The sequence below is a fragment of the Podarcis gaigeae genome (assembly GCF_964106915.1).
Source record: "Podarcis gaigeae genome assembly, chromosome: 13".
NCBI lineage: Eukaryota > Metazoa > Chordata > Lepidosauria > Squamata > Lacertidae > Podarcis > Podarcis gaigeae.
In genome coordinates this window covers 25,973,683-26,001,410 of record NC_139689.1, presented here as the reverse complement: position 1 = coordinate 26,001,410, position 27,728 = coordinate 25,973,683, and the positions used below count along the sequence as shown (strand labels likewise).

The following is a 27,728-nucleotide window of genomic DNA, read 5'->3' as shown; positions in this document are numbered from 1 at the left end:
TAATAATAATAATAATAATAATAATAATAATAAATTCAATGGGGGTTAACAAGAAATTTTCCGCACCGGGTACCACCTGACCTTCTTATGCCTCTGATGCCACCATGCTCATTTGTACATCTGCACAACTATTTCACTGATGCACCATATTGTAGCTTTTGTTGTCTTCAGGCAAAGGGCTAGGACTGGGTACAGATAATAAACCAATCATGTTGAAACAAAATAGGTCTGGGTTTGTCAATGTTTGATTGCACAATTCTATGCAGGCAGCCTACATAGAATTATAATGCCTCTCCACTTTCCCATCTCTTATTTGATTTCACAGTTCATACAATACAATAAAGCCAAGCTTTGACACACAGTGCATATTTTAATGGTATCTAGTTTTGAATAACATTCTTTTCTCTCTTCAGCTCTACATTTTTTGTATTTGTTGTCTTCCGTAAAAACAAATAACCCTTCAAATAATCAACTGGGTCAAATAAATCATCAAAGCTCATGTAGCAAATGACTGCAAAAGTCTGACAAATTATATTTCTGTCATTCAGTTCTAATAGGCAACTTGCAGATTGTGTGCCTCCTCCACGAGAAGATCAAAGGGTGGCAACATGAGAATGGGCATTTTCTGTGGTAGCTCCCTGCTCTCCTCTTCTCCCAGGCCTTTGGCTAATTAAACAATCAATGGCCTTTAAAGCTGGGCCATGGGTATTGTTTTTCTTTGTTACAATGGTATGCATTTTTTGCATTTTTATACAAAAAATACTGCCCCATGATCCTCAGATGATGGACAGTATAGTAATTTATTTAATTAATTAATTAATACACATGATGCTATGCTATGGTTATTATTAATCAAGGTTTATAAACCAACAACAGGCTTCAGAGTGTGGTTTCTTCATGCTTAATCAATGATGCTTAAGCCACCAGGCCCGGTTGAAACCATGGCTTAGCATTAAGTGTGAACCAGGCCTGTGTTTTGAGCCTGTAGATTTATCTTGTTAATAGGAAGGTAATGTTAACCTATGCAATGATTCAGTCACATCCTACATTGTGCAATCACTTGAACCACCGAGACATTTATTAGACGAAAACTACTCTCTCTGGAAGAGCCTTCTGCCTACTAGCTTTGCAAGAGCTTCTTTAACATCAGTGTTTCTCAGAGAGTATATGAGTGGATTGAGGACTGGAGTTACTACTGAGTAAAGGATAGCAATAACCTTGTCTTCTTCTAAGGAGTAGGCTGAGGCAGGCCGAAGGAAAGTGTAGATAATTGTGGAATAGTAAAAGCTTACAACTAAGAGATGGGAAGAACATGTAGAGAAGGCTTTCTTCTTCCCTTCTGTTGAGCGGATTTTGACTATGGTTCTTAGGATAAATCCATACGATGTTAATGTTAAGGCACAACTACCTATTGCAATTAGCACAGAAGCTGCAAAAACCATCATTTCATTCAGACTTGTGTCTGAGCAAGAGATCTTGAACATAGGTGGTAGCTCACAGAAGAAATGGTTGATGATGTTGGAGTTACAGAAGGAAAGCTGTGCTACCAGTCCTGTGTGTACTGCAGAATTTACCAAGCCTATTAGCCACAGTCCAGCCATTGCCCCAATGCAAAACTCAGTCCTCATGATGCTTGAGTACTGGAAAGGATGGCAGATAGCAGCATAGCGGTCAAAAGCCATGAATGCAAGGAGCAGGAGCTCAGTCCCTAGAGCCAAGGTGAAGAGAAAAACCTGTGCAATGCAACCGGGAAGTGCAATTGTCTTTCTTGGTGCAAAAATAGTTTGCAGCATTTTGGGAACTGTAACAGAAATAGAACAAACATTTATTACAGACAAATTGATGAGAAGAAAATACATTGGCGTGTGGAGTTTGCTACACGTGCAGATGGCAAGGATGATGAGGACATTGCCTACCAATGCGGCTGTGTAGATGAAGGTGAATGCCCAAAATATAAATATCTGGTGTTCAGGGGAGCTGGAAAGACCCTCCAGGATGAACTCTGTAATGGTAGAATGGTTCTTCATTTCCAACACTGTGACTCTGCAGACCTAGACAAATAAATCACTCTATGTAGAGACCATACCAGTTGATAGGAGAGATCCCTAATTCAGAAATGAAAACATTCTACACGTTGGATTTATTAATAATAGCATATGGAGAAAATTATGGTTCGCATTTAAGTCAAGGGCAATAAAAAAAAAGAGTAACAGGCTACTTGCTAAGTTTTAAAATAATGCTAGGCAGCAAATACTGTTCACAGGCAAGATGTCTACACAGTGGAACTGACAGTGCTATCCTATGCACATCTGCTCAGAAACAAACCCACTAAATTCAATAGGACTTAATCTAAGTTAAGTATGTACAATAGTGCAGTTTTACTATATGCAGAATTGTATATTTAAACCGGGATCTGAAGAGCAACTGAAGCTCACACAAGACAACTTAAATAGGCCCAGTGTCATTTGCAACTCTCTTTTTTTTAAAAAAACAACAACATTTAAACACCTGGTCCTAATGTGATTTCTGGCTACTTGTGTGAGCAGTTATTGTATATATGTTGTTGTGGGGGGGGGGGAATGCAACTAGGCTTTGAAAGAAATTCAATTCAGTTCATATTTAAAGGTTGGCCTATCTAATTTGCAACAAACCTGAAACAACAAACCAAACACAGCCATTCTTCAAAATCTACATGAAATTCTGCATCCAAGTGACGTGTACAAAAATCCGTACATTGAGATATAGTGTACATACAAATGCATATATTTGTGAAAATATACAAAAAATATCCCTACTTGAAGGGAAATTGTTTACAAAATACATATATTTGGGAAATTGTGTAGAATAATGTATGCTTTGAGAAATTCTCACATACACGATAAATTTTCATTAGGAGTTGTTTTGTTGTTCTAAGCAAACTGATGTAGAAATGTGGAGAACTCAACTTAAGACTAGAGGGACAAGAAACCGCAACTAACAGGTGCCCCCATCCTTAGTTACAACTTTACCCTTTTCTGGTCTGATTTTTGGTTAATGATTACATTGCCTGTTTTGCCAACTACCCAAGAAGACTTGAGATAAGAAAGATGGGGAACAGGTTATATTTATTACATTATAACTATAGAATTTGCTATCAAAATAATCCAACCAAATTAACCAAAACCTATCTAAAACAAAGAAGGAAAGACCAAACCCTCACCTCAGTTCCAGTTTTTTCTGAAGAAATGTTTCACAGTCTTCTCCTGAAATGCATCAGTGTTCATGTTCACTATATTTGCTGGCTGGAAAGATTTACTGATATCCTTTGGATGTATTTCTAGGCAAGCCAATATTGTATTACCTTGATGTTCATCTGACAAAAGCATAACCATGTATAATTGGGCTCCACATACTTCCTTAAATAGGGTGTGGATGCCATTGGGAAAAACAAAAGACATTTGAGATTTCACGAGAACCATAACTACAGCTGTGTCCCTATCTGGACAGGGGTAGCCTAACTTCATCTATGCTCTTGTAACCTCTAGGTTAGGAACTCTGAAGATGGTTCAGAAACTTCAGCTGGTACAGAATTTGGTGGCCAGGTTGGTCACTGGAGCAATACAGTTTGAGTATATTACACCAATACTGACCTGACTGCACTGGCTGCCAATTAGTTTCCAGGCCCAATTCAAAGTGCTGGTTTTGACCTATATAGCCATAAACAGATCAGGACAGCAATACCTCAAGGACCACCTTTCCTGATATGAACTGACCTGGACCCTGCAGTCATCATCTGAGGCCGTCCTTCATGTGTGTCCCCCATGAGAGGTCCAGAGGGTGGAAAGATGAAAATGGGCCTTTTCTGCTGTGGGTCTTACCCTGTAGAATTCTCTCCCCGCACCCTCACTATACATCTTTAGGCAACAGGTGAAAATATTCCTCTTCAACCAGGTGTCTTGCTGATCAACATTCAGTGTCCTTTATTTGTGAGAATGGGGATTATTGTTTTGTTTTTGTTTTTTATTCTATATCTTTAGGCTGCGAACCATCCTGAGATCTCAGATGAAGATCAGTAAAGAAAGAAAGAAAGAAAGAAAGAAAGAAAGAAAGAAAGAAAGAAAGAAAGAAAAAAAGATGCTGTGTAAATTGCTTGTGTCTTAAAAGAAAGAATAACATTATATCATAGCCATAGGGAGGTGTTCCATTCAAATGTGAAAGCTACACATTGAGAAAGCACAGCAGATATGAGTGCACTAAAAGTTGGTTTTTAGTAATTTGGTTAAAAAGGGAAATTACTTTAGGTAAAATAAAAAGAATTCCATTAAATTAAAACTGGAAAGGGGGGGGAATCCCATCAACAAAAGAATGGCAAATTAAACTTTGTGAATATATAAATTTGGCAGCATTTACAGGATTCTGAAGGGGACAATCAGACCAAAAATTAGCAAAAGAATGGGACTGTGTCAAAGAATACATGAAAAAACATTGTTCTGGAGTAAGTACAGTGGTACCTTGGGTTAAGAACTTAATTCATTCTGGAGGTCCGTTCTTAACCTGAAACTGTTCTTAACCTGAGGTACCACTTTAGCTAATGGGGCCTCCTGCTGCTGCTGCACCACTGGAGCATGATTTCTGTTCTCATCCTGAAGCAAAGTACTTAACCCTAGGTACTATTTTTGGGTTAATGGAGTCTGTAACCTGAAGCGTCTGTAATCTGAAACGTCTGTAACCCGAGGTACCACTGTATATTGGTATGTAGTGAATGAAGCTTTGTGGGGTTAAAGAAATTGAAAAAAATGGTGCAAAAGGTATAAAGATAGATGTAATTTACATTAGACACAACAATTCAGAAATATTAAAAATTTTGAGGTCTCAAAACAGGAAGGAAGTCAATGTGTATGTGTATATGTACGTAAAGTTTGTTAAGATGGTATGGGTTTCTTTTTAGGTTTTTTTTTGTTCTTTTTGTTTCATTTTTTCCCCTTTTTTCGATTTTATGTTTGTAATTTTTGTTGTAATTTCACTTTGAAAAAAACAAAAACAAAAACAGCCACAATTTCATTCAGGCTAATGTCAGAGCAAAAGAGCTTTAAAATTGGATGAAGTTCACAGAAAAAAATGTTTGATGGTGTTAGAATTGCAGTAGGACAGATGCTGCAGAAGTAAAAGGTGAATGGCAGAAGAAACTATTCCTTCCTCTCCTGATTGGGCAATCAACCAGGAGCCACCTCCTGCCTGGCCTGTTGCTGCATCCAAGCCCATCACTATTACCTCATCAAGGAGCAGGGAAAACAAGTGGCAATGCCACATGCCAGAACAGTCCCACTTTTGCTGATCTTGGTGAGAGGGGGGCATGTTCTCCAAGGCTTGGATGCTCATCTTGTCTGCCCCAGCAGGGCACAGACTCAGCAGCCCTATAGAAGAGACTCCTCATGAGGCTGGAGAAACATTGCCCGGCTGTGAGTGTGAAGGCAGCTCCCTGCAAGACCCTTTGCACCTGGCCTGGGGGGCGAGGCCCATACTCACCAGCCCTAGTAAGAGGCTCCTCATGAGGCTGGAGGAACATTGCCCGCCTATTGTTTTATTGATTTAATATTCTGTAAACCTATGGTTTTCCCAGTAGTCATGTATGGAAGTTCCCTTATTCCAAATAGGATTCCTTGCAAGAAAAGGGAAAAGTTTACAGCTATGGTGCTGGCAGGTGGGGTCCACTGAACTAAAAGCTCTGCAGATCCTCCAAAGGCCCTGATCCTCAGGCATGTGTATAAGAGGGAAATAGTCCCTAACTTCTATCTTGGTTGCTGTGAGCTTGAAGGAATTGCGATACACCTCCGCTTATCCCCAAGTATGCTCTGTTCTATTGTTTTATTTATATGTTAGTTGAAGAATTAAAAAACCCCCGAGAAACATCATATATAGCTAATGTATTATTGTTAATAAGCATATAAAGCACACAAATCTAAATGTATGGAATATATGCATATACTGAAATATGCTTTTTAAAGCTTTTGGTATTTTTTTTCTTTGCCATCACACCCTGGAAAAAGACTCATTAGCCAGACTATGGTGAAAATTGGTCATATTTATTCAAAATAAAACAGTAAAGAGGATATGCAAAAAAACAACAACAATTGAAATAAATTTCCCTAAAACACAAGGGATAACTCCCTCCCCTCCCTGGGTCTAGAGTGCAATTACCATCATTGGCCTCATCACAAAAGACTGGAATGAATCCTTTCTCCAACCTGAACCTGTTAAGTGTTCATGGACTTATGGGCTCAGCTTTTACCCTGGGGTGCATGCAAAGCAAGCACTTGTTTACATGGGAGAGATAAAGGACTGCACTTGGGATTACCATTCAGATGGCTGCTCAGCCTGACCTGTGCCTCTAACCTCAGTCATCAAGATTCAGACCTGCTACTTCAGCATAGCTCCTCTTAGTTCTGTTTCTTGAGGCGCTTCTAGAATGCCACTGTTCTGAGGTGGGATTCAGTCACATACTGGCAAATTCAGGTTGCACAATTATAGTTGTTTGGGAGCAGAAAACTCATGTCACTCAGAGGACTTTTTATGATAAAGTGAGGTGAAAGTGTACTGGAAAGTGAGAGAAATAACACCTGTGCATGCAAAGCTTAAAAGGCCCTCCAGGGTCCTGAAGGACAAAACAATGTAAGATTCCCACAGAAAGACCATATTTCCCCACAAGATCTTATATTTCCAGCCTGGAAAGGCCAATTAAACCAATCCCATTAACTCCATGCATAGCAGTAGAAAAGAGGTGGGGGAGAGGAGTCCCAAAAGTAATCAGGGCCTTCCCACAGAACTACTACTCAACACTGAAACAAGCAACTAGCAAAGCTTGTAATACTAAAAGAAGAGGGGACAATTTGGGGAGGAAACTGATCAAATAGTCTGGCTTCCTTCCTCTCCTGATCAGGCAATCCACCAGGAGCCACCTCTTGCCCGGCCTGTTGCTGCATCCCACCTCATCAAGCAGCAGAGAAGACAAGTGGCAATGCCACATGCCAGAACAGTCCCACTTTTGCTGAACTTGGTGAGAGGGGGGACATGTTCTCCAAGGCTTGGGTGTTCATCTTGTCTGCCCCAGCAGGGCACAATTTTTATCTCCAGTGCTATTTAACATTGATACGAGGCCTCCTAAAGCAGCAGTTTAGTAGTGTGTTTCAAAATACTATCATACTGTCCGTATGTTGGTGACACTCAACTCTGTTTCTCCATAACATGTGAATAAGGAAGGGCATGTGGGCTTGGAAACAGTGGAGGGAAGGATGCAGGAAAACATGTTTAGCTTTAATCTTTGACTCGCTCAGGCTTCTCAATAATCTTCTGTTTGCGAAAAAGGAAGATTATTCTCCAATATGGTGAGAAATAAGTTTGGATGACAAGAAAGAATGATGAACAAAAGATAGCAGGTTGGTGCCTGAGAGCATTCAAAGGCCACGTACTTGAGAAAGAAAACAGTAAATATAGATGCAGGCTTTTATCTATGACATTGAGGAGAAACCAGTTCCTACAATAATATCATTGCCTGTTAAAACACTTATGAAGGACTCCTCCATCTATGAAATCATATCGTTTCCTCTTCAAAAACCATCCTAGTGGTGAAAGGATGATTTTAGTGTTAACCTTTATGTATTTTTAATGAAATCTATTATCTGTTAGAGAGAAAATCATGAAAGCCTGAATGATAAGTTCTGCAATCGAGTTCTGAAGAACTGGAGCATATTTGACTACGCAGAAATCAAACAGTATACTGTTTCCAGTTTTCCAGTAGTCTTTATAATAAATGTATGTAGATCAATCAACCTTGAGGAATTTGAAGCAGCCTTCCTCTTGCAGTAATGAAGTAATAAAACAGTTTATTGTTTCCAGTTTTTTAATAGTATTTATATATTTGTGTGTGTGTGTGTAATTTATATATGTATAAATCAACCTTGAGAAATTTGAAACAGCCTTCCTCTTGCAGTAATTGTCTTGAAAGCATCTTTGAAATCTTTGTTTCTCAGTGAGTATATGATTGGATTAACAACTGGGGTTACGACTGTATAAAGCAGAGAAACAAATTTGTCTTGGTCTAGAGAGTAGTCAGAGGTGGGCCTGATATATGTGTAGATGACTGAGGAGAAGTAAAAACTGACTACAATGAGATGTGAGGAGCATGTAGAAAAAGCCTTTTTCTTCCCTTCAGTGGAACGAATTCTGAGGATACTTCTTATGATAAATGAGTATGATGTTAGAGTCAACCCACAGCTACAGATCCCAAAAATCACGTCTGCTGCAACAGCCATAGTCTCATTCAGACTAGTGTCAGAGCAGGAGAGCTTTAAAAGTGGAGGAACATCACAGAAGAAATGGTTGATGATGTTAGAGCTGCAAAAGGAGAGCTTCAGCATGAGTCCAGCGTGAACAGCAGAGTTGACCATTCCAGCAACCCACACTCCACTTGCTATTCCTACACATACTTCCTTCCTCATAATGACTGTGTACTGCAGAGGATGGCAGATAGCAGCATAGCGGTCAAAAGCCATAAATGACAGAAGGAAAAGCTCTGTACACAAAGCCCATATGAATAGATACACCTGTGTGATGCAACCATAAAAGGAGATGCTATTCACACGGGTCCAAAGAGTCTGAAGCAATTTAGGAATTGTAACAGAGATGGAAAACACATTCACTAAGGACAGGTTAACAAGCAGGAAATACATGGGAGAGTGGAGTTTTCGGCAAGAGCATATCGTAAATATTAGGAGGAAATTACTGCCTAAAGCGATAGCATAGATGAATGTGAATAACCCAAAGAGAAAAGTCTGGAGTTCTGGGGAGCTGATCAGACCAGCCAGTATAAATTCCATAGTAACCGACTGGTTCTTCATGTCCATTTCTCTGATGTTACTTTCCTAAACAAATGAATTTTATTAATTGTATTTCCTGAACAAATGAATTGTATTAATTCAAATTAAGGATCAAGATTGATCCATATTCCCTCCCTCCCTCCCTCCCTTCCTTTTGTGCTAAATGGAGAAGATTGACCGTTGTTTGAATTCGGTCATTTTAAAAATTATGGAAAGCTGTGGAGGCAGCAGCAGCTCTCTTGAGGAGGGATTTTGGACTTGCAAATGGGCCAGTCTGCAGGTTTTTCACCTGCCTCATTGCAATCATGAAAGCTTCAGGCAGATAAGGCCTTGGGTTGGATTTTTAGTTCAAGGTTACACCCTTGAAGGGGTCTCGGAAGTGGAGTTTCTGTCCAGGCTTCACTCTTCTTTACAGCATATTGTTATGATTGCTCCAATTTGACCTGTGTCAAAGAGTACAAAATGCCTAAAAACATGTTTTCAGGTAAACTTAGCATCATGGGGGATCCTATGCTTGAACTAAATGTCTCCAAAATCTGAGTTGCAAATCGAGAGGTCAGAAGGGGTATTCCTACTCAGCAAAAGGGGCTACCAAACAACTCTAGATATTCCCCTGTACAGTCACAGATGATGTGTTTGCTGCTCCCTCACAACAAAGTGCCATACTTCATTACACCAAGCATCTGATATAAAAGGAGCATGGGCGCACCAATGGCAAATCATTCCTAACTTAGCAGCAACTTTTAAGTGGGAAATGATCTGTTTGTAAATCACTGGGAAAATTGACAGTGGTGCCAGTGTAAGCTCTGGAGGAATAATCTACATTAAAATTGTTGTGATTTTGGGGGAATATATGGGTGAATATCGCCACCACTGGACATTACCACCACATGTGCCCAGCCTGCAACATTGCATCCAACACTCCATAGATCGCTCTCGGTTTATCTTTCCCAACTTGACCTATGAGCAATACTACCAGAATATGACTTTGTACCCATGCCAAATATTCTTTGACTCATGCCAAAACCATGCAAAGTGGAAGTTATGCCTTTGGATTTCCATGCTCCCTTTAATAATAATTTAAGAATCAATCAGTTTATAATCAGAGAGTACAGTTGTTTGTTGTCAACAATATTAGCTGTAAGGAGGCAGGAAGATGAAATGAAATATTTACCTTCATATCTATTTACAGTTTTGTTTTGTTCCTGGTTTTCATTTGTTCACTTAATTCCCCTTCCTATAACTTAGAGCCAATTGTCTGCTATCAGCCTGATGTCTGATGATAACTAGTTCGATGCCCTTGTAGAAATCCTTTCCAGTCAAAGCAAGCAGCCCCATTAAATATTTCTTTATGTGAAGTAATAGTGCCACTGGGAGCATGACATCACATGCAAGATTAACATTGCTAATCATATTTCTGATGCAACATTTAGATACCTAAGGGGTAATCCACACTCCCTTAGAAGCCAAAGTAATAACTTGGGTGGTTCATGCCACTTCTATTTGTACTAATTCTACCACCAAACTAACAAACAGCTAACATGATAGGAGTGCATCAGAAATAACTCATAAACAAAACACAGTAAGTAAACAAAAAACAATAAAGTTATTGTTTTCTGTGAGATGATGCAATAGTAATTATATTGGGCTTTTATAGAAACAGTACTCAAATGTCTTTGCACTGACAGACAGAAATATCTGCAGTGAGATTGTAAGAGCAAAGTATTTTGATTAATATCTTTGTATCCTGTTTTGCAATTGTTGCATTATATTGTATACATAATATAAAACAGATTCTAAAGAAGATTTGGAGCACAATCTTAAACTGATGATGGTAAGAGTAGACTACTGAAGAGGCTCCTCATGAGGCCGGAGGAACATCACCCGCCTATTGTTTTATTGATTTAATATGCTGTAAAACTGCTTTGAGATTTTTATTAAAAATATAAAGCGGTATAGAAATGTTTGTTTGTTTAATTTCTGCACTACCTTTACTTCCAGTAAACTCAAGTTATGATGTTGCACTGGTGCCTGCCTGCACTGAACTACATCAGTGAGGAACCAAGATGGGCAAAATGTTCTTGCTGGAAATGTCTCCACTGGCAGTGGTAGGCAGAAAGCTCAGAAAGAGAATATTTGAGGGACAAGGTGCTGGCAGGTAGAGTCCACTGAACTAAAAGCTCTGCAGATCCTCTGCAGATCCTCCAAAGGCCCTGATCCTCAGGCATAAGGGGGAAATAGTCCCTAACTTCTGTCTTGGTTGCTGTGAGCCCGAAGGAATTACGATACACCTCCACTTCTTCCTGAGTACACTCTGTTGTATTGTTTTATTTAAATGTTAGTTGAAGAATTAAAGAAAGCCCATAAACAACATATGCAGCTGATGTATTATTGTTCATAAGCACACAAAGCATATGCATCTCATCTCTTTTTTGTAAATATTTTTTATTGATTTTCAAATGAATAAAATTCCAATTGATAGCAATTCAGATCAAATCTTGCCACATCATAATACAAACAAAGCCAATTATACATTCTGAATTAACATGCAGAAGGCAGTTCATTCTATGTTGTTATCCTTCAATTGTTTTTTTTCCCCCAGCGTAGTCCTCTTAATAGTCCCATCTTTCATTTCACCATTTTATTGTCCAGGCTCTGGGCTATGTTAAAGCTCTCTCAGCACGTGCCAACTCTCCTTCTTTTGATAAGATTTATGATGAAGCAGTCTTTCAGTCTTTTAATGAGTTAGTATTCCATAGTGTTCCAAATTAATGTTCCAAGTTAGCATTCCAAATGAATATCTCCGTAGAAAAGCAATGCCGTGGGGTATATTTCACTATTTGTTTGGTGACTCTTTAATTTAGATTCTCTAAGATCTCTTCTCTAAGATAGCTTGCTCCCATGGGCCCTAGGGAAGCCTGCCAAATCCAAGACTGACTCTACTTTCACATTACACCATACAGTGGTACCTCAGGTTACATACACTTCAGGTTACATACACTTCAGGTTACATACGCTTCAGGTTACAGACTCCACTAATCCAGAAATATTACCTCGGGTTAAGTACTTTGCTTCAGGATGAGAACAGAAATCGTGCTCCGGCAGCACGGCAGCAGCAGGAGGCCTCATTAGCTAAAGTGGTGCTTCAGGTTAAGAACAGTTTCAGGTTAAGTACAGACCTCCGGAACGAATTAAGTATTTAGCCTGAGGTACCACTGTATATTGAAAAGATACAGTGCAAGTAAATAGAATTTTTTAGGTGAAATATTCTCCAATTATTCCATCAAATGTTCTCAGCCCCCGCCCCTCAGAGGAGGCCATTTTGTGTGTGTTTTTCCTGCGCCAGAACCACCACCATTATTTTCAGCCCGAACCTTCTTCATCTCTGATCATATTTGCCAGTTCTAATTAGGGCTCTCCACCAAGAACTGCACAGCCCAGCTTCTAATTACTTTTTACAGTTCCTCCTGCACACCATTTTGATAATTAATTCTTTCTTTTTGTGAGGTTCAAGGAATCATAAGTAGCAAATGTAGAGAAAGAAATAGCCACTCACCTCACTTGAAACACCATGATGAAAGTCCTTTTAAATTCAAAACTTTGGCATCCAGTGACTGATTTATTTAGCAGGTCTTTTTACCCCCTTCTTTCCAGAACACGCCTGTTTTTTAGTCCAAATTTTAATGCTTTTTTGCAAAACAGGGATCCTCCTGCTCATGGTGATGACTCTGGAAAGTGCCAATTCATGCAGTGCTCCTGACCTTGTGTCCCTGCCTAGGCATTCTGTAGTGAGCGGCAGTTATTGGGCGAAACACGGGTGTTGGCCATTCCCCTCCAAGCTTAAATGGCCCTCTGGAGTTCTAAAGGACAAAACAATATAAGATTCCCACAGAGTGCCCTTATTTCCCCAAAAGATCTTACATTTCCTGCATGGAAAGGCCTATTAAACCAATCCCATAAACTCCATGCATAACAGTAGATAAGGGGGGGGGGAGTCCCAAAACCTATCAGGGCCTCCCCCCAGAACTACTACTCAACACTCAACACTTAAACAAGCAACCAGCAAAATGTGTACAGTACATCTAAAAGAAGAAGGGACAATTTGGGGAGGAAACTGATCAAATAGCTTGGCTTCCTTCCTCTCCCGATTGGGCAATCAACCAGGAGCCACCTCCTGCCTGGCCTGTTGCTGCATCCCATCCCATTACTATTACCTCATCATGAAGTAGAGAAGACAAGTGGCAATGCCACATGCCAGAACACCCCCCACTTTCGCTGAACATGGTGAGAAGGGCACGTCTGCAACGCTTTGAAGTTCATATTGTCTGCCCCAGCAGGGCACAATTTTTATCTCCAGTACTATTTACCATTGATACGAGGCCTCCTAAAGCATCAAAATATTATCATACTGTCAGGACACTTTGTTCTGTTTCTCCATAACGTGTGAATAAGGAAGGACATGTGGGCTTGGATAATGTGGTGGGAAGGATGTGAGAAAACATGTTTAGTTTTAATCTTCCACCTGCTCAGGCTTCTCAATAATCTGCCTGCAAAAAAGGAAGGGGGCCTTTGAATGCTCTCAGACACCAATCTGCTATATTTTGTTTATCATTCTTTCTTGCCATCCAAACTTATCTTTCACCAGATTGGAGAATAGTGTCTGAGAGCATTCAAAGGCCCCCTACTTGAGAAGGAACATGGTAAATATAGCTATAGGCTTTTAGCTATAACATTTAGGAAAAAACAATTACTACAATAATATCATTGCCTGTTATAGTACTTATGAAGTACTCCTTTATCTATGAAATCACATTGTTTCCTCTTCAAAAACCATTCTAGTGGTGAAAAGGAAGATTTTAGTGTTAACTTTTAAGTATTTTTAATGAAATCTATTATCTATTAGAGAGAAAATCATGAAAGCTTGAATCATATGTTCCGCAATCGAGTTCTGAAGAACTGAAGCATATTTGACTGTTCATGAAGTAATAAAACAGTTTACTGTTTTTTAATAGTATTTATATATTTATATATGTGTGTGTGTGTAATTTATATATGTATAAATCAACCTTGAGGAATTTGAAGCAGCCTTCCTCTTGCAGTAATTGTCTTGAAAGCATCTTTGAAATCTTTGTTTCTCAGTGAGTATATGATTGGATTAACAACTGGGGTTACCACTGTATAAAGCAGAGAAACAAATTTGTCTTGGTCTAGAGAGTAGTCAGAGGTGGGCCTGATATATGTGTAGATGACTGAGGAGAAGTAAAAACTGACTACAATGAGATGTGAGGAGCATGTAGAAAAAGCCTTTTTCTTCCCTTCAGTGGAACGAATTCTGAGGATACTTCTTATGATAAATGAGTATGATGTTAGAGTCAACCCACAGCTACAGATCCCAAAAATCACGTCTGCTGCAACAGCCATAGTCTCATTCAGACTAGTGTCAGAGCAGGAGAGCTTTAAAAGTGGAGGAACATCACAGAAGAAATGGTTGATGATGTTAGAGCTGCAAAAGGAGAGCTTCAGCATGAGTCCAGCGTGAACAGCAGAGTTGACCATTCCAGCAACCCACACTCCACTTGCTATTCCTACACATACTTCCTTCCTCATAATGACTGTGTACTGCAGAGGATGGCAGATAGCAGCATAGCGGTCAAAAGCCATAAATGACAGAAGGAAAAGCTCTGTACCCAAAGCCCATATGAATAGATACACCTGTGTGATGCAACCATAAAAGGAGATGCTGTTTGCATGGGTCCAAAGAGTCTGAAGCAATTTAGGAATTGTAACAGAGATGGAAAACATGTTCACTAAGGATAGGTTAACAAGCAGGAAATACATGGGAGAGTGGAGTTTTCGGCAAGAGCATATGGTAAAGATTAGGAGGAAATTACTGCCTAAAGCGATAGCATAGATGAATGTGAATAACCCAAAGAGAAAAGTCTGGAGTTCTGGGGAGCTGATCAGACCAACCAGTATAAATTCCATGGTAACCGACTGGTTCTTCATTTCAATAATTGTGGCACTGGTGTCCTAAACAGATAAATTATATTAAGTAGAATAAATGATCCAAATTTATACATACACCATCCTTCTTTCTCTCCTTTTGTGCCAAAAGGAGAAAATTGGCCCTTATTTGACTTCACTAGTCATTTTTAAGATTGTGGCAAGCCAGTCTGACATCATAGAAAATGTGGACTCTGAAGTTATCCCTTGCACTATACTCAGAAAATAGTCTCATTGACATTGAAAATTACTAAAGCAATACTACCCACCACAACCCCAAAACACACACACAAAAGATGGCCACTGCTTAGGAAAATGCAGAAATTTTTAAAAAAGAACGCTGCTAGCAATAATCTCTGACATTTGTATTACCTAGTGAGGATGAGAACCACCAAGTAGTTTCAGTAAATGACACAATGCTTACCCTCGTTTATATCAGTTTTTGTTAAGTGTCAAAATTTGTTGAGACATGCTGATTATTCCCTCCATTTCAAAAGGTCTCTGTGGCCATTTTGTTCATACTTAAGCTGGTTAATTAACTATATCTGAGTGGAAATGTATTGCTGCAATGCTGCAGGATTTGAACAGATGTATCAGTCCACTCAGGGGGATGTAGTCAGGTGGAGGATCCTGTGATTGCAGATACAGATGTAAAGTCTGACAAGTGCTAATTCATCATGCACAATTGCTTGTGCCCATCAGCTCTGTAGGGAGCAAGACCCAATGAAAATGGTGAGGCTTTCATCCAAGAAAACTTCCATCAGATTGTGCTATTTAGGGTGATATCTTGGATCTTTGTTCATAAAGGATACACTCATTTCACCATATCTGGTTAAACCAGTTTTGTGAGGTGTTGCATTTTTTAAAAATTATATTAAAAAGAAAGTTTTACTAGTGAAATAAATAACACAAAAATACATTCAATAAGAGAGATACTTTATCCTTCATACTTTAATCAAACAATAATCAAACACAAATCATCAAATTTAAATGACTATTTGATGATTTGTGTTTTATTATTGTTTGATATTTTATTCCTTATTGACAAAAAAATCATGTATTTATTATTCTTCATCATTTAATTTGAATTGATATAATCCAATTGTGGTTTAATTAAATCCAATTATACAACTTCTAATACCTCGTTTCTATCATTCAAATATCAACATTTATTATTTCTGTTCTTGTTAAACTTGCCCTGCTGTTCCAATCATTTTTTGGGGGTGGGGCATATTCATTCTTAGAATAAGCTTATATCTTATTTTATGTATTAATAATTTACTGTGCTGTAATTTACTTTGCCACTCTTTTAAAGATAGGTGCTACCCCATCTCTCCTTTCAAATACAGTTTTTAACCACCAGCACCTGAGCAGAGACTGACATACTCACAATCATATTTCTGCTCTTAAATGAGATTTCTTTCAGCCTCAGTGTTACATTAGCCAGCAGACAATCTTGGTGGCACATTCCATGACACTCCACATGAAATACATATCAAAATATAATACTATATAAAGCCTCATTTTAAAAAGTGGTTTGAAAGGGGTTTATCAAAGCACAACAGTTTCTTATTTATATGTATTTACTGTGTATTTATTTCTTCCCCACCCAAAATTAGCTGAAGAATTACATTAAAAAAGATAAAACACTAACAATAGAGAATAGAAACAGGAAAACTACAGTAGGGGTGCAACTGCTTGGTAATATGATGTAATTATTAGAGAGGAGCACAGAATGCCTGAAAACATGTTATCAGGTAAACCTAGCATCATAGGTGATCCTATGCTTGAACTGAATGTCTTCAAAATCAGAATTGCACGTCTGAAGGTCAAATTGGCCTATTACTGGTCACCAAAAGTGGCCACCATGTTTCCTTTGAACTAATAAGCTCCAGATATTTTCCTGCACAGTCACTGATGATGTGGTTAATGCTCCCTCTCACCAAAGAGTCACACTTTATTCCACCAGCGTTCTAATGTTAGAAGATAATGAGAGGACCAATTATGGGAGATTTCTAACATAGCAGCTGGCATTAGAACAAGAATGAGCTCTTTGTAAATCAATGGCTTTATTTCCATTAGATAAATCAACAGCAGTGCCAATGTTAGTTCTGGAGGGATAATCTGTAGGACAATTGCTGAGAATTTTTGGAAAATGGGAGTCCAAACTGCTGCCATTATTGGGCAAGACCCCCACATGTGAATAATATATGCCCAGTCTGCAACATACCATCCAGAACTTAATAAATAGCTTTCAGTTTATCTTTCCAAACTTCACCAATGAATAATATCATTGGAGCACTACTTTGTATATGTATTCTTTGACTCTAGCTGAAACCTTTTGGAGCAGGCGCATGTACCATGGGGTTTTTCATGCTCCTGATTTTATGCAGCCGATTTAGGTTCAGAGGAAACAATTAGATGAACTCAAATATTTACCTTCATATGTTTTTGCGTTTGTTCCTATTATTCATTTGTTCATTTATTTCCCCTTCTTATAATATAAAGCCAATATCCTCCTATCAACCTGATGTCTGATAATAACCAGTTTGATATCATTGTAGGCACAGTATCCAGAGAAAGCTAGTAACCAGCACTAAATATTTCTTTAAGTGACGAGATGGTGCCACTGGGAGAAAGACATTTGAGGCATCATTTGGGAGATGATGATGATTAATTCTGTAGCCAAAGTAAATGCACATGTACATTTGCATCATTTCCATGTTTAGCACACTTGTCAAATTCACTTCCTATCATTCAACTTTTAGAAACCTAAGGCAAAATTCACATTCCCACTGAATTTAAATTAATATGAGTGTCCTTAACCTTGGGTGAATCATGCCACTACTATTTCTTCAAATAAAGTTATTGTTTTTGTGAGATGATGCAACCCTAATATAATTGGGTTTTTCTATGAACACTACCCAAAAGTCTTTGCCTGGACATATTATAAGGTAAAGGTGACATATTATATATACACATGTAATATATGAATGAAATAAACAACTATATTTAAAATATGTGCATGTCAAGGAAAGTATTTTGGTGAATGAATTTGTATGCTGTTTTGCAGTTGCAGCATTATATTTTGTGCATACTATTTTGTGTACCCCTAAACATTCTTATTTTCAAGATAAAGGAATATAAGAACCAGAAGCAGGGAAGAGTAATTGCAGTCATCTAGCTAGTATTGTAAACACCTGAAACACTGCATCTCTTCTGTTGAAGGAAAACAAAATTCATTTGTGTCAGGAGTCCAGGTTCCCAGCTTGATAACACAGTTAGTGTAGGTAATTTAAAAAGGAGACTTTATTGCAAAACAAACAGATAGCTCCAGATGGCTCTAACAAAGCCTCCAGAATCATTACTCAAGATGACTCTTCTGAAGACTCCTTCCAGTGTCTACAGAATATATTGAACTTTCGCACCTTATGTTTCTTGTTTTGCTTCCTGTCTAGCAGCCCTCCCATTCGCTGACTGTGTGGACTTATTGGATCAGCTCCAACTTCTTCCTTTTCAGAGATGCTGTCTGAGTTTGATTGCGCTGTTTTGTGCTTCCTGTGAGCTTTGGCCTGTGTTCTAGCCTGCTCTCAGCTACAGTGGTACCTCAGGTTATAGACACTTCAGGTTACAGATGCTTCAGGTTACAGACTCCGCTAACCCAGAAATAGTACCTCGGGTTAAGAACTTTGCTTCAGGGGGAGGGCCACCAGGTGGCGCATTGGAAGATGGCCGACAATAACATCTCTCTGACCCATACGAGGTAATTAAGGGGCTGCTATGGGAAGTATGCAGTCTTCCTACCCCCCCAGGAGACCGGGGGGCGCTGCCTTGCCAGCGGTGTTCACAATGCACCCCCTGATCCAAGAGATGGGGGTGCCGAACACTTGGCACGAGCCCTCGGTGAAGTCAGATCTTCCTGACGCCAATTCCAATTACTGCGTGCTGGTTGCTTCAGCTCGGAATTATAATTGGAAACATATGATTGGAATTAAGCTGAAGCACATACATCAAGTAATGTTTGAGAGATAAGACTGCTGATTAATGGATCTCTGTGACCGGGAGTGACGGATGGATAAGTAAATCTTCTGATGAATCACCACTAGGAGACTGTATGTTTGGAATGAAGGGGGGTGGTGGTGGAGGAAAAAACTTTTTTTCCCCTTTGCACGATGTGATATTAATAACCCTTCACCCCAGATAGAAATAAGATTGTTGCGTTTTTATTATTCACAAGCAGGAATTCAAGAACTGTGTGGGATGGATTATAACAGGAGAGAGGATTGGTGAACGGTGAGAAAGAGGAAATTTTTTATGACGCAGTTAAAAAATGGCATCTCGCCAAGACAGGCTTGGCGGAGAAAAAAGGACAGGGGGAGGAGAATCAGGATCGTTCGAAAGAGAAGGAATGTTGGAACGCAAGCTTGACCTGACAGAGCCTCCTGATTCATTTGATTTATTTGGCAAGCCTGAGAAAAGTAAAGGACAGACCGAATATTTTTTTATTTTTATGGAAGCGTTGAACAGAGGCTGTCCCTGAGCAATATGATCTTTGAAGAGTACAAAACCCACACAGAGGATGCCTGTTTTCAATCTGCTTGTGAAAATTATCAGAGATCGCAAAGAAAGGAATATACGATAACAACAAGAAGAGAAAGAAAGTAATAAAGGACTATCTGGATTGAACTGGATAGAACTGTCTAATTAAAGCAATAATATAAGTGATGTTTGGACTCGTTCGGAGTTTTGGACTTGTGCGGAGCTTGATGTATGGGTACCCCCAACAAAATTTAAAATTTGGCTGTATAATTTGGAACTAATGTGATTTGGATAATGTGATGTGATTGGCCTGTTAATAAAAATTATATTTTTTTAAAAAAAGAACTTTGCTTCAGGATGAGAACACAAATCGTGCGGCAGCAGCAGGAGGTCCCATAAGCTAAAGTGATACCTCAGGTTAAGAACAGACCTCCAGAACGAATTAAGTTCTTAACCCGAGGTACCACTGTACTGCCTTATCAGCCAGCCTGTCATGGTCAGGAAGAGCTGAAGTCAGCAACTCCCCGGCTCTCCCCTGCCTGACTAACATCTACGTCTCTCTGTTCCTGGCTGCTTTCTGCTGTTGGCTGCAAACATTCGCTCGGAGCTGACTCATTCCTGACAATTTGTTGTTAAAACTGGAACAGCCCATGTTTTGCCCTTCAGTTGTTTTTGGAGTATAGCTCCCTCCCATATTCTGTTACCATTGGCTATCATAACTGGGAATTGAACTCCAACAAAACCTGGAGGGCATGACACTGATTTCTGTGTTAAAAGGTAAAGGTAAAAGGTAAAGGACCCCTGGAGGGTTAAATCCAGTCAAAGGCGACTATGGGGTTGTGGCGCTCATCTCCCTTTCATGCCGAGGGAGCCAGTGTTTGTCCACAGACAGCTTTCTGGGGCATGTGGCCAGCAGGACAAAACCACTTCTGGCACAATGGAACACAGTGACAGAAACCAGAGTGCACGGAAACACCGTTTACCTTCCTGTCACAACAGTACCTATTTATCTACTTGCACTGGCGTGCTTTTGAAGTGCTACATTGGCAGGAGCTGGGACAGAGCAACAGGAGCTTACTCCGTTGCAGGGATTCGAACCACCGACCTTCTGATCGGTAAGCCCAAGAGGCTCAGTGGTTTAGATAATAAAGAAATCAAAGGAATCAGGGTCGGTCAACACGAATATAAGACTAAGGCTTTCGCAGACGACCTGGTTGTAACAATGGAAGATCCACTCGACTCAATAAAAGAGGTATTGGCAGAATTTGATCAATATGGGGAAGTAACGGGCTTTAAATTAAATAAAAGGAAAACAAAAATAATAACTAAAAATATGTCGGCAGATAAAATCGAGGAACTACAAAGAGAAACAGAAATAGAAGTAACCAAAAAAGTGAAATATTTGGGCATATGGGTAACGTCTAAGAACATAGATTTATTTAAAAACAACTATGAAACAACGTGGAAAAGAGTCAAAAAAGATATAGAAACGTGGGGCAGACTTAAACTGTCATTCTGGGGTAGAATAGCCACAATTAAAACGTCGGTACTTCCAAGAATACTATTTTATTTTCAAAACATCCCGGTGATCAAAGGCACAAAAATATTCAAAACCTGGCACAGGGAGATTTCCAAATTTATCTGGCAGGGAAGGAAGCCGAGAATAAAATTTAAACTATTAACGGATATTAAAGAAAGAGGAGGCTTCGCCCTGCCAGACTTGAAATTATATTTTGAGGCATCATGCCTGTGCTGGGTCAAAACATGGATAAAACTAGAAGAGGCGGAAGTGCTAGACTTAGAAGGCCACGATAATCGATTCGGGTGGCACGCATACTTGTGGCATGAGAGGAAGAAAGTGCACAAAGAATTTGGAAATCACATCTTCAGGGGCCCTCTAATGGAAGTGTGGGAAAGGTACAGAGATGTTTTGGAACCTAAAACGCCACAATGGCTGTCACCACTAGAAGCTATGGCGGTTAAAAAGAGCGATAGGAGAGCCAAATGGGTAACTTACGAACAACTATTAATGAAGGAGGAAGGAAAGTGGAAAATGAGGCCGTACGACCAGGTCAAGTCCCAAGTGTATGACTGGCTGCATTACCATCAGATAAACGGAATGTTTAGGAAAGATGTTAAAGATAAAGGTTATGCTGACAAGAGTTCTAGATTCCAAAACGAGATTTTGGAAAATAATACAAAAACTCTGTCCAAAATGTATAAACAATTATTAGATTGGAACCTAGTTGACGAGGAAGTTAAGGCAGTAATGATACATTGGGCTAGAGATCTGGGTCGCAATATCTATTTCGAAGAGTGGGAAAAACTCTGGAACCAACACCTTAAATTCACGGCCTGTGTGTTATTAAAAGAGAACCTAATGAAAATGTTCTACCGCTGGTATCTGACCCCTGCAAAACTAGCAAGAATGTACGGATCTAGCAATAAATGTTGGAAGTGCAGGGAAAAGGAGGGAACTTTCTACCATATGTGGTGGGAATGCCAAAAGGTTAAAGGGTTTTGGGAGAGTATATATAATGAAATGAAGAAAATGTTAAAATATACCTTTGTTAAAAGACCGGAGGCGTTCCTGCTGGGTCTGGTGGGAAGGGAGATCAAGAAGAAAGATCATAAGCTATTCCAATATGCAACAACAGCAGCAAGGGTCTTAATAGCCAAAAATTGGAAATTAGAGGGTATACCGTCATTGGAGGATTGGAGATCGAAATTATTAGAATATGCGGAGATGGACAGGTTGACAGGAAAAATCAGATACATAAAGGATCAGAGGTTTGTCAAAGACTGGGAAAGTTTCACAAAATATCTGGAAAATCTAATTGATGATCAGATAACTCTGGTGGGTTTCAAAGATGCTCTGTAAGAGGTAAAGGGTAATGTCCAAAAGGAAATGTACAAATGGAAATGACTTATGGCATTACAAACAAAGAAACGCAGAAATAATGTTTATTAGTAGTATGGACGATTCGTGGTAAGACTGAAGGAAGTCATCTTCTTATAGAATATGTAGAGAATTGTTATGTTTGTTTATATTTTGATTTTGTAAACCAATAAAAATTATGCACACACACACAAAAAAGAGGCTCAGTGGTTTATACCACAAAGCCACCTGCATCCTAACAAAACCTAGAGGGCATGACACTCATTTCTGTGTTAAACCAATAGTTGAAAGAGCAAGTTAAACCTTGTTGTTGTTGTTAGTTCTTTTCTGTCCCCACAGCTCCTGCCCTTGCCACACACCCATGTCTAATATGAAAGGATTAATCTGTAGTTTTGGGTTTCCCATTTTTTCCAATCCTAAAATCAGCTCTACACATTTGTCTTTAAAAAAGTCCTTATGTAAAATTGTTAACCTTTTACTGTGGATTACTCCTACTATACATGTTTGAAAGCATGTCTTTCCTATTACACACGCTCTCTCTCTTTTGCAAAGAATTTTCTCCAATATAATACATTTTGTAAGCTATGTTCAGAAATATGCACATTCAATGCACTCTTTATCTAGTATATGCATATTTCTCCATATTATGGTTGTGTTTTGGGTTGCATGTTGTTTAGGAAAGTTCGGATTAGGTAGATTCAGCTTTACATGCAAACTGAATAGAATTCCCCCTTCATCCCTAGTCCATACTCTCTATTTCAGCAGTTTGAGATAAACCATTGCTCCTTTGGTTTTTGTTCTACTTCAATTCAGTTCAAATATCATTTCAGATCATTTCAGTTCAGTTCAATTGTCACATTTAACAAGGTCACTGTCAGGAAGGAGCAATATGTTTAAGTTACGTATATTCATGCTGGGTTCAATGGCTAAATATAATTCAAAATTAACTGTCAACTGGCTGCTGATACGTCCATTTTTAAGAGTAATATTTTTATTGAATTACAGAAAATTACAGTGGTTCTTGTCTTTACTCCTAAATCCATACACAATTGTACATTGCATCATTATTATTATTTTTTAAAAAATTACAACTATGTGTGTCTTTAAAAGGCTTACAACTCACAAACTCACAAAGTGCTCCTAATATTCATTGCTAACTGGACAATTTGAAGAGATCCAGCAACATCATCTGTATATATTGAATTTAGATAATATAATGCACTGTTCCAAGTTACAAAGACAGGCAGGATATTAGGAATTATAGTGGCACTTTGGTTTGCAACCACTTTGGATTAGAACCGTTTTGGATTACAACCACGTCTAACCTGGAAGTGTGTGTCCCTTTTGGGGGATTACAACCCATTTTTTTGGATTACAACCCATTTTTTTGGGGGGGGGGGAAGAACCCATTGGCGAAAGCATGCCTTGGGTTACAACCTGTTCTGGTTTACAAACAGACCTCCGGAACGGATTGTGGTTGTAAACCAAGGTATCACTGTAGACTATTTCAAACATTCCATGGGACACCATTTCACAATACGTGGATTGGAATTGTGTCTGCAAAAACTGCCCAAGACCTCCATGCTTGAGTTCTGCAGTTCTAAATAAGGCTAAGGCACATGAAAGGCTCATGTATGTGCAAAAGGCATGTTCCCCAATCGTGTGCACTGATGTACATGTACACTCTCTATCAGAAACCCCCTGTATCTTTTATTTTATTTTAAAGAAGCTATTTATACACTGGAATACTGCCATTCTATACTTGTATTTTCAGCAGTAATACCAATGAGTTCAGGGGAGCTTATACTTAGGTTGTTACCTAAAATAGATTGCTTCCTAAAATGTTATTTATGCACCATGTTTGATTCTCAAGTACAAAATATGTCATCTGAAACATCTTACGTCAGCTAAACATAAACAATATTCTGTTGTCAACCTTTTCTTTCAGTTCACATATTTTTAAGAATGCTGCTCTAAAAGGATATGGGGTTCATTCTTGGAGTATTGGAAGCAGCCTGCTTCTTCCACGAAATGTCTTGAGTGCTTCTTTAAAATCTTTGTTTCTTAGTGAATATATAAGGGGATTAACAACAGGGGGTACCACTGTATAAAGGAGAGAAACAAATTTGTCTTTGTCTGGGGAGTAGTCAGAGGATGGCCGGATATATGTGTATATGATTGAGAAGAAGTAAAAACTGACTACAATGAGATGTGAGGAACATGTGGAGAAAGCCTTCTTTTTCCCTTCAGTGGAACGAATCCTAAAGATAGCTCTCATGATAAACAAATAGGATATTAAGGTTAACCCACAACTTCCAATCCCAAATATCACATCTGCCACCAAAGCCATAGTCTCGTTCAGGCTGGTGTCAGAGCTTGCGAGCTCTAAAAGTGGAGGAAGATCACAGAAGAAGTGGTTGATGATGTTGGAGTTGCAGAAGGACAGTTGTAGCACAAGTACAGTGTGAATGGCAGAATTGCCCATTCCAGCAACCCATACTCCACTTGCTATGCCAAAACACACTTCCTTCCTCATAATGACTGTGTACTGCAAAGGATTGCAGATAGCAACGTAGCGGTCAAAAGCCATAAATGAGAGAAGAAAAATCTCTGTTCCTAAAGCCCATATGAATAGATACACCTGTGTGATGCAGCCATAAAAGGAGATGGTCTTTGTGTGAGTCCAAAGAGTCTGGAGCAATTTAGGAGTTGTAACTGAGATGGAAAATACATTCACTAAGGACAGGTTGATGAGTAGGAAGTACATGGGTGTGTGGAGTTTTGTGCAACTGCATATGGTGAAGATGAGCAGGAAGTTTCCAGCCAAAGCAGTAGCATAGATAAATGTAAATACCCAAAAGAGAAGAGTCTGTAGTTCTAGGGAGCTGCTTAGGCTGACCAGTGTAAACTCCATAGCAGTAGACTTGTTTTTCATGTCAATATCTCTGATGCTGATGACCTAGACAGGCAAATTGTGTTAACTTGGTTATCCAGATAGAAACTTAAGTTCTTCCATTCACTTTCTCGCTCTCTCACTCACACAAGAGATTTGGCAATTTCTTTCTTCAGCTGGCAAATATTTGCAAAGCAATTGTTCTTTCATTTGAGATCACAAAAAAATAAAAACTTATTTTGAGTCTCATGGCTAACAATATACTTTCATTCATTATTAAATTGGCTGTCTTTTCATTAAAGAGCAGCATCTACTATGGCCTAAATAACTTGTTAGTTGATCTTTATAACATAAATTGTCTTAATATTAGCCATAGCTTCTTATGGACTGCCAAGCCTTGAAATAAATAATAAATAAATAAGGCCTAAATAACCCAGTTTCATCTTTATATTCATCCTCGGTAAATATCAACATTAGTAAGAATATGCTACCTAAATCTTCCCACCACTTTTTGAAAGTTTTCCATAATTCAAATTATTCTCTAGGAGTTGGTTAATCAGAAAATAGTTATATTCAAAACTTCTGTGTCCTTCTTTTAAAAACACGTACATGCAGTCATCATAATTCAGCCAGAAATACCCACTTTTAAAATATTCTGATTCATATCCAACTGGACTGTTTCAAAGCCCTTATATATAGATATATGTGAGTATCTGAAAACAAGTGGACATTTTTTGTGCAAGAAGTTAGAGTTCAGAGATTTAAGTGATTGTGTGAAAAATCATTGCTTGCAAAATGCTATGTGAAATACTGTGTCAAGCCACATATTACAAACCCTTTAAATGGGGTTGGGCAAAGCACAAGTCATTTATTATCCTTTAATAATTAACCAATTTACATTATGAAGAAACTCTTAAGTAACATGAAAGATTTACCTTCATCCCTATTTGCTCTTTTGTATCATTGCTGGTATTTTATAACTTGGAGCCAATTGCCTTCTATAAGTTGGACGTCTGATGAAAATTGGTTTGATCTCATTGTAGACAGGCTTTCGAGGAAAGCTATCAGCTACCTTTAAATCTTACTTTAATTGAAGTGATGGTGCCACTGGGAGAAGGAACTCTGAGGCACCTGGAAGATGATGAGGATTAGTTCTATTCATTCTACGGATGTCAACATTTAGCCCATTTTTCAAATACAGTTATAATTCAAATTTCAATGTTGACAATGCTTCATTTCCAAAAAGAGGCAGTTTTCATTTCCAAAATGAGTCACTTTTCACTTCAAACTGCACAACAGTAAAATCTGCAATAATATATTGTCACTTCTTGCTTTTAACCTTTGCCATACATTGCTTGATCCCTATATATAAGATCAATTATAGGAGGAATTAAGTGTCATCTAAATATTACTTTGTAGATGTTTTGCTTCAAGATATGCTTTCAAACCCACAAAGTATCTAGTGGGATCTCTTGTCCCATATCTAACCCCCATTTGAATTGATAGCTGTTCATTAACACATTTAAACCCCAGTGCATTCCAAGGTACTATGGGGGGGGGGAGAGGGAAAAGGAACATGGTGTAACTAACAGAGCAATAATAATACTCTGAGGAAGGGGAAATGAAATTTAGTCAAACCATCACATCTAAAGCCCAGGCTCACTTAGTCCTTGTTTTGGAGAGTTATATATCTCTGGGATGGAAATAAGCTACACCAGCTTATTTTTTAATAGTTTTAGTTTTAATGACAGATTAGGAGAGTGGGAAACTTTTGGACTCTGTGTATAGACAGCCTCTCCCAGCACACCTCTTTTTTACACTCTCTGACACCAAAGTTCTGACGTAGAGAAGCAACAGATGTGATTAGTTTTCTTTCCATCTGCAGAGAGAGAAATCTAGAAATTTATATTGTCCTTCAAAGATCTTATCAACGGTCATAGCATTAATTTACAAATTGACTTATTACAGGTTTATTTTTAAAATACCTAGGCAAAGGCAGGTTCATCTAGGCCCCATTTTGATGAGTGAATGGAGGAAGGGAGAAAGGAAATTATACCATTGTTGCTCTTATTCTTGTTTTTACTACGATGACTTTGGTGGTTCTATTTTTATAGAAAACAGGCTGTGTGGCTTATGCCTTGGCTGGTCCAATATGCTTGAGAGATGACAGTGGTGCAATCCAGACCCAGTGGGAATCAATTGTGCTTGGAAAAGGACTAGCTGCGCAGTTAGGTGCCGCATATTGCAACCAAGTGGCTGGGTGATCCAGCACCCCAGTATTACATTTTCAGAAGAGACTCTGTTTAGGCCTGATGGGATGCACATATTCTCCACAGGAAATGATATTTGGTTGGCAGACACTGAAGGAAGTATCAGGGTTTGAAGGCAGATGTGACTGTTTTGCTCGATTGGCGGTTGGGGCATTGGGACAATTATTTGTCTTGGATGGAGGGGAGGCTGTAGTCTCCACCTGCCCTTTCAAATGCTGGGGTATCCTGATAAAGAGATCTGAGGGGAGTGGTCATGTCTGTGTGCCCAGGTG

The 27,728-nt window shown here is 38.9% G+C and overlaps 1 protein-coding gene across 1 annotated transcript; it reads right to left on the bottom strand.

Moving 5' to 3' along the window:
• Window positions 1–1,091: 1,091 nt before the first annotated feature.
• On the bottom strand, window positions 1,092–26,127 carry LOC310830821 (olfactory receptor 5F1-like; the record flags this gene model as incomplete). The annotated part of the gene is made up of 3 exons (XM_083710656.1): window positions 1,092–2,051; window positions 24,395–25,252; window positions 26,122–26,127. The coding sequence occupies 3 exons, from the start codon at window positions 26,125–26,127 to the stop codon at window positions 1,092–1,094; spliced, it is 1,824 nt and encodes a 607-aa protein (XP_083566782.1).
• Between the last annotated feature and the right edge of the window lie 1,601 nt (window positions 26,128–27,728).